This window comes from Trichoplax adhaerens, genomic scaffold, assembly GCF_000150275.1.
Source record: "Trichoplax adhaerens TRIADscaffold_5 genomic scaffold, whole genome shotgun sequence".
Lineage (NCBI taxonomy): Eukaryota > Metazoa > Placozoa > Uniplacotomia > Trichoplacea > Trichoplacidae > Trichoplax > Trichoplax adhaerens.
This window is the reverse complement of record NW_002060947.1, coordinates 6,332,057-6,340,595: the sequence shown is the minus strand read 5'-3', so window position 1 is coordinate 6,340,595 and position 8,539 is coordinate 6,332,057. Positions and strand designations below refer to the sequence as shown.

Below are 8,539 nucleotides of genomic sequence, written 5' to 3'. Positions count from 1 at the left end.
TTGAATAAATGATGGAGGGTGTCGCCAGATTTATTTATTGGAATATCTTATTTAAAATCATTGATTGGCTACTTGGACAAGAATATAAATAAACTTTTACTGAGGTTCAAAGGATAAATTCCTTTAGGAACCTTGAAATTACTTTAGTTAACCTGTGAATACCTCAACGAAACAACCCTAAGTAACATTTACACTACTGAAGAAGAAAGGCATACTAAACCTATTTTGAAGGTAAAAAATTGAACTTTCATGCAATATTAGAGGCTAATGTTAAGCAATGTTTTTGTCTGAAAAAGGGAAAATTTTTCATTTTTAAATGCTTATCTTTCATCTCAGCACTTCTAATTATCATCAACTCAATTCTTTCCCGATAATTAAGTTTACTCAAATTGATTTCATCTCTATATAGCGATTTTAATTTATAATCGTTGGAAATTGAGTTAAAATGGAAACGATTAATCCACAAGAAGAGGAGCATCTATACACGTAAGTTCTTTTATGAGCATTCAATGCAACAGTATTAAATAGATTTGTACCATGAATAGGATTTCTTAGAATAAACATAGGATAAAAAAATCACCAAAATTCAACTCAGACCTAAGAAGACGCTAAAAACGTGCGGAAAATGACTTCTGTATTTATTAATCTTAAAAATCATACGATACAACTAAAAATTTTTTTTCAAAACAGTTAAGACATTTCTATTCTCTGCATTTGCATACGGAGAATACACTTATACATTAAATTAATTTAGACCCCTGCGTGATAAAGAATTTGCGCATTATCGTAGCAATCGTGCCACAAATTAAGCTTTCTGTACAGCTTAATATTAGTGATTATAACTTGGTATTATGAATTTATAATTATTCAAAACAAACCTAATATATTACTTACTCTATAAGATTAACCGATACAAAGTATACAAATCCTTTTATTTATTTGCATAATTTCGAAGATAATTGTAAGGCCACAAAACTTTCAAAATTATACCTAACCAATATTATTACGTTCCATCGGATATCGCACCAGTAATGTCAACAAGCCGACAGACGCATTTTTTCTTTCAAATAAACAGAATGAAAAAGTTTTCAATCCATTATTAACATCAGTATAATCTTATTTAAACGCCTATATGGAAAATTCAACCAGTCTTCATATAATTATAATATAGATACTAGCAGTTACTTATATAAATATATCTCATTTAATTTTTTATTTGAGTACTAATTACATTTAATTGTATTCATCGAAGTATCTTAGCAAATATCTGCGTGATCCCTAATGATTATAGAATTAAAAACAAGTACGGTGTATTCTAGATTTTTTGATAAACAATTAATGTAAGATTAGACTATAAGCATATAGGAATGTATCTGCTATAAATGCCGCAAAAATATATCCCATAAATGTTATTTAATTAGTTTAATTGAGCTAAATGACATTTTAATTTACCATTGAAAATTTAATACAATATATTTAATCAGTCACGGCAAACGGTAGTTAGAGGCGAGATTAGTCTTAAATTTTAAGGATAATTTGTACACTATTATTCTATTAGTACACGTAAATAAATGTGCTAATTTAATAACGACTGCATATCCCTTGAATTTTTACTTAAACGATTCATTACGGTTCGAATTGCTTTACATCTAATCTGTTATAAAATTATCTGTATGATAATAAATTATCGTGAATAAATCAGACACGAGCATAAGTTTATTTTATAAAAAATACTTTGTACAGTATTGTTGCTATCAATACATATTAAGACAGACAAAGAATTTATTTTATCTAGAATTTATACGCTAATGACATACATATATACTTAAGATGAATTTTTATACATTTAGATAGCAAATTTAAGCATAAGGATTTAATGTCGTAATGAATACGCTAATGATATTATATATTCGTGGAATAAATTTTTATTCATTTAATAGCAAATTTAAGAATAAGAATTTCATGCTGTAATGAATAAGCTATTGATACATATCTCTTAGAATGTACTTTTATTCATTTTGATAGTAAATTTAGTGATGAGAAACTTAAAAGTTTCATTGAAAGACTATTGATGACTTACAGTACTCAAGAACAGGAAGATTATGGTAAGATAAATTTGTTGTACTAGACAAAATTTGTATCTTGTATATATCAGTATAGTAGTGGCATATTTATGTTCAGAGATATGATTCAGCTATTAAATTATTAATTTTCTAACCGATATGATTAAATCATGTTAAATCAGACAATCAGCCATCCTCAAATTTTCAAGATGATAATTACCAATTATCACAGTTGGCGTTAGAAGTAAAAATCTCTGCTTTCACTGATGTATTAATTTAGCTCTTGATATTGGCACATCATGGAATCTAAATCTGACAATTTCGTTTTCTTTGCAGGCAATTGATGGATTTCTATTCGTCATGTCACGATCAGGCCATATATTATTCGTTTCTCCTAGTATTGAGACAGTTCTTAAGTGTAATAAGGTAAAAATTCTACCTCTATTTTATACTTTATTCTCTTTATGTTCCGATCAGACTATGTTTGCAGCTGTAGTTCAATTATATGAATTAATGAACATTTTGCAGCATTATCAATCAATATTTTTTATAGTAGGAACGTTAATAAACTTGTAAACACAGATCTTAAAAAAATTGATCGAGGTAATAATATGGAACTTCTAGCATGATTTAGTGCCATACATTAAAAGTATTTATTAAAGTAATAGAAAGCACGGATCAAATTGTCTTGATTATAATCTTCAATAGAAATTGCTTTCGATCTTTGGTATGATTTCATTTATATTTCAAGGAATAACTACTACATATTTTTATTGACCCTGATTAAGACATAACGTTCGCACACAATACTGGAAAATCGCTTTTGAACGCTTTATTTTTAGACTAAAATTGATATATCACAGCAAAAAATTTGATGGAGCTTCAGCAACCTCACATTTTGATAATCTTTAGTCGTAGTATGATTAGAAAGTAAGGTATCGATCATCGAAAACCGTTCATGATCTATAATAAATTGTTTTCATAAGTTTATACTATGTAAGGTAGCCCTTGAAGTAAAAAATTACCTAACGAAACAACGTAGCTGTATTAAATTAAGAATTTATGTCCATTCATCGCCTTCATTTCACAATGGGCCTAGTTAGCTTTGGTTACTAAGTATTATTGAAGAGCCTTTATTCATATTATATCTAATATTTATCAACTTGATTAATTTGGTGTAGATGGACGTTATTGGAGGAAATTTATTCACCTATGCTCATCATGAAGATGTAATCCAACTGCAAGATCAATTCCACAATCACTCAACAGGTTGTCCTGCTATTTCTGGTTCCTCAATCGGTTCAGCAATATCAGGTACGGTATGGTATGTAGCTATATTGCAAAGGTATCCATTATTTATGATCTACCGGATATAAAACTAGCAAATCTCTAAGATTAAGCCGTTTTAGAACGTATTTAAAGTTATCCATTCTTTCCTTCTCTTCAATAGGAATGGTCAAACCTCAATTTTTTTGCAATCACTGCAACAGACAAAAATTATCGTTTGCAGTCAGAATCTCTGAAAATGTCGATAGAACTTCTTTCTACAAATTGCAATGCTCGGGATTTATACATTGCACTCAAGTGGGTTAGTTGATCGCAATAATCTTAACATTTAAAATTGCAAAATACATCTGATAGAGGCAATCTCAAGGCATGGAGTAATTTAAGGCTTTGTAAACAACTTTTTACCTCTATCGTATTTTAATTTCCTGATCTATTCTATTACAGCGGTTGATAAAATGCAGTCACTAAATCAACGCAATAACCAATTTGGAGATCACTATAGCTTATCCGCATCTAGCCGACTAGCTATGACTTCTTGCTTTCCACTTGCCTCACCAAATCCAGCATCTGGGTCTAATAATGTTGAGTTGGTGCGCGATATTTGGTTAACCGGTATTGCAAGACTAGCTAGCAAAAGGAAAAGTTCATCGCTTTGCGATCTTCCCAATGGCAATGCAAGAATGCTATGCGATGTTAACGGAATTGTGCAGCAAATTGATCAACGGTATTTCTTTACGCTGTAGAATATGCTTGTTCCATACGTCACTTTCATTTACGATAGCGAAATCCGTTCTAGAATACTTTTTGTGCAGTAGTAATAGAATTCATATGTAGCAGTAAAAGCAGAACTGTCATTAACGGCCAAGTAATACTTAAATTGTTCTCATCTACATCATGTTCTACTAAATAGCTTATAAATAATCAGAAATTGATTTATTTTGTATATTAATACGCTGCAGATTTACTGATATTACTGGGTATGCATTCCATGAAATGATTGGTCAGCCAATATTTAACTATATTCATGAGGAAGATGTTTCAATCTTGAAGGAAGCCCAAAAATCAGGTAACAAATGATTCCTATCCTACCTTCTACAATCTATTTCGATATGTTACAATTAAAACAATAAATTACTACGATGTTATTGCAATAAATTTTGCGATAGACAGCCTATCAAATTGGTCAGATCCGATTGTATTTACTGTAATGTAACTTGGCATCTTTAAAGTTAGTAAATTCAATGCGATAATTGGTAAAGTTTTATTTATTATCAAATATAACCTTTAAAGTCAACCATAGCTTTTCCATGACAGACATTGTTTAAGATTCTATTCGCTGTCAGTTTATCAAGTTTGCACTTTAACGTGAAAGCAATACAGAACATTGATTTTCAATCGTAAACTACCGCCATGTTTTGTGCTATCAGTCTATCAAGTTTATACTCTAAGGCTAACATCAATTTTCAATTGCTAATCATCACCATGTTTCGTGTTATTTTTATAGCCATTAATGAAGGCCATTGTCATCATGTGCTGTACCGACTGTTAACGAAAAGTGGCAGCTGTACATGGCTAAAATCCAATATTGGCGTCTCTCGGCAACAGAATGGAGAAATTGATTACTTAATAAGTGACAACGTTGCCATTAGGTATGTCGATTACGCTGCTTGTCTGTAATACTCGTATATTGAGATAGAATATGGTAGAAGTATACAATTAATCAATAGAACTTTCAATTATTAGGAAAGCAGAAGATAAAATTCAAGCATCTTCTGAGCCAGCTTACCAAAATGATACTTCTAAGGGTAGCCATGGCATAGGCAACTCGAACAGCCCTATTTCGGATCCCCTTTCGCCCATAATCACTACGGCAGGAAATCCTTCACCATCAAGGCATAATGATATCCAATATCAGCCGTCGCCTTTAGCCAATGAGAGATCTCCTACTGAAGAAATGATGGATTTAACCACTGATTTAGATCAAGAAATTGCTTATTCCTATCCATCAACACAACACTCGGTAGCATTGACGACAACAACGGGCAGCACTTGCCCAATCAGTCAATCTTCTATGGATACATTTGATTTTAACTCGACTTCAACATCAGTATCCAGTGATAATGTTACTTTTAGCTCAGTCATGACTGCCATGTCAAACCAAGAGCCTACCATGTCTCAGCTTCATGATATGGCAGCTTCTGTTAGTGCGCCGAATGTCGATATCGATCAGTCTTTCGCTAGTACAAGCTCTGATGATTATAACGACCTATTTTATCCAGCGACCACTAGAAATTACCCATCTGCTCCTATCATTAATCCAACAACAAGTACCTTATCCATGGAAGAACCAATCTTTCAATATGGTCATGGTTATACAGCTATACCCAGTTTTACACAATATACTAGTGAAGATAGCCGAAAAAATTACAACTGTTCTTACCCCAACCAACAAGAATTAGTCAATTGCTCTTACACGATGCCAGATACTTCAGCTACCATGAACTTAAAAAGTTACTCCTCAAGTTCGACGCTGGTAAGAAAGGATTAAAGCAATATATCTTACTGCATTAACTAGACTTGCTTATTTACTAATTGTTTTCATTACCAGATATAGTTAAAGATAGATTTAATAATTACTAAGCTATTGAGGTAAATTACTTAAATGATTATACCTTAATTATCTTTCATAGATGAGTACCGAGGCCAATTTAGCTCAACAAGCGCAACCTAAGCCGCTATGCCATAAACCATCAGTTTCAGGTTATGAAAAGCAAAACAGATTGAATATGGGTAAGAAGAAATCAACGGCAGGTCGTCGAAATACAAGCAAACAGCGTCAATGTAAAATTCAAGCTAAAGCTGGAAATATCACACTGCTATTAAATGCCTTGAATAAAAGACGTCGATTATCAGAAGGAGACAGGCAGAAATTGATGCAAAAAATGGTCATGTCTCGATGGTTGAAAACTCAAATTGAATATCAACGTCAAAAGCCAAAGGATGGACCGTCTGAACTAGAAAAGTTATTACAGACTTGTCCAAAACCTTCACCTTCGACAGATCATCAACAGATTGACGAAATTGCACAATGCAATTCGGAAGTGGCAGAAAATATAAAGGAGAAAAGCAATCGAGTAAGGCGTTATTCAGAGCCTTACTCTAGTCGTGAAAGTACAATCGACGAATGGGGTTACATTGGCGATCAAAATGGAGACCGATATGCAGGAATGAATGCGCAGTCATTTGATGATATATCCATCAATCGCTTTATAGAAGCAAATTACTCGAGTTATGCATCTATTTCAAGTCCGTCTAAATGTAGCAGTGCAAGTAGCAGTAGCCATTTATCACCTTCCTCGCCTTCCAATAACGCCCTGACTAGCCTTAACAGTTAGGAGAAAAAGGAAAGTTTTTGAAGTGAAAAGAGATTCATTGGCTGGTCTTTTTTCGATAGATATTAAAGCCAGCATTCAATTTTGACGATGTATTGATAAAAAAATTTATCTAAATTTAACTTGATTTCATCACTTCCCCTTTTATTATTAATTTGACCTGTTGTAAGCTATTACAGCATTTATAGCTACTAGTTGCATCAATTTCCTGTCCTGAAAGAGTGGTTTTAACTAATATCGATTCTAGTCTATCATAGCATTTTTTTGTTTATTCATAATCATAGATTGAACTGTTATTATCACTTGGATGATGAAAACTTGTAATTACTCTAATTTAAATCTTCAATTTCCAGAGACTAACCCTAACCTTCAACAGTTGGCGATTTATTTCGCGTTCTGTATCTATCTTAAATACCATATTTGTAATAATTTCCATCTTTCAAGACCTGCTAACGAATTTATTCGTTAACAATAACAATTATCACTAATATATACTCAATGAGTATGCAAGCTAACTATTTGACTTCAGATGCTCAATTTAGGATACAATTAGTTATAACTTTAGAATGAAACTGATTAATGATTAGATGAATCAAAATAGTAGCTGTAATGTTTTATATTGCTGTGGAATACGTTTGTAAAATTAACCATTTTATTGAAGAAATTTATTATCTACATTCGTTAAGGCGACTTTCTAACTACTACTTAAGTGGCAATTCCTATAGTACTGGTAGTAATTGTGTAATGAAAGAGAACATGAAAGAGAATGAATGCTAAACAGCTAATCTATTCCTGAGCTAGTTGGTATTTCCTGATCAACTCTTAGCAATATTGCTAGACTGGCGATGTATGCGTCTATACGAACTTGTATAACACGTTAAATTGTTCGAAAATTTATGTTATCCTTTTCTTAAAATTATCTACGATTTAAAGTGACACGGTTTGCCGCATCTATAAATGCAATTGCTAAGTTCTACTCAAAAGACTTGGATAGATTCAATTATTTGCAAAGAATTTGAATTTCTTGTCACGTTCAATATAAGAGTATTACTGTATGATTAATAACAGCAGCAATACAATAAAGAAGATCTTCATGACCCCAAACAAATGAGAAAGTTGAAAAGATGATTTTGCATCATTATCTGTTACACCATACTACGGTAGATTATTCTATTACCTCGTTACACTATTACTCTAACAGAAATCGATCATTTCATTATTGCCTTAACTCAAAGACTTTATTCCTTCAATTTTGCTCATGATCTCAGTCATTTCATCATTTCATTTAACATTAGTAACATGTTACCAAATCTTACAATTATTTATTCCATTATAACAGCATAAACAGAATTCAAATTTTAATTATTAATTCCTTTAATCTTCAAATTTCGCGCTTTATCTAAGTAATTTTATCATCTACCTAACATTATCAATATATTACCAAATCCCCCAGGTTATAATAGCATGAGCTGATTTCAAGTTTCAATGTATTAACTCATTATTTCTTAAATTTCGCACATTTTCTTATTAATTCTATCCTCTATCTAACATCATCAATACAACACCAAATCTTACAAATTTTAACAGCATATACTGAATTCCAGTTTCAATTCACAATTCTTGTCTGCATTCCTCAAATTTAGTATATTATCTCATAGCATATCATCTCAGTAATTCTATCTTCTATCAAACATCGTCAATACGTTACCAAATCTTACGTTTATATATTCCATTATAACACAAACTGAATTCAAAGTTCAGCTCATTAACTTATAACCTTTATCACTCAAATTGTGC

General features: G+C 31.7%; 1 protein-coding gene across 1 annotated transcript; it reads left to right on the top strand.

Moving 5' to 3' along the window:
- Positions 1-445: 445 nt before the first annotated feature.
- TRIADDRAFT_56750 (uncharacterized protein) lies at positions 446-6,745 on the top strand (the record flags this gene model as incomplete). Its single annotated transcript, XM_002112990.1, has 11 exons — positions 446-486; positions 2,026-2,105; positions 2,246-2,307; positions 2,400-2,489; positions 3,245-3,377; positions 3,514-3,651; positions 3,795-4,074; positions 4,310-4,416; positions 4,855-4,999; positions 5,094-5,883; positions 6,041-6,745. The coding sequence occupies 11 exons, from the start codon at positions 446-448 to the stop codon at positions 6,743-6,745; spliced, it is 2,571 nt and encodes an 856-aa protein (XP_002113026.1).
- Between the last annotated feature and the right edge of the window lie 1,794 nt (positions 6,746-8,539).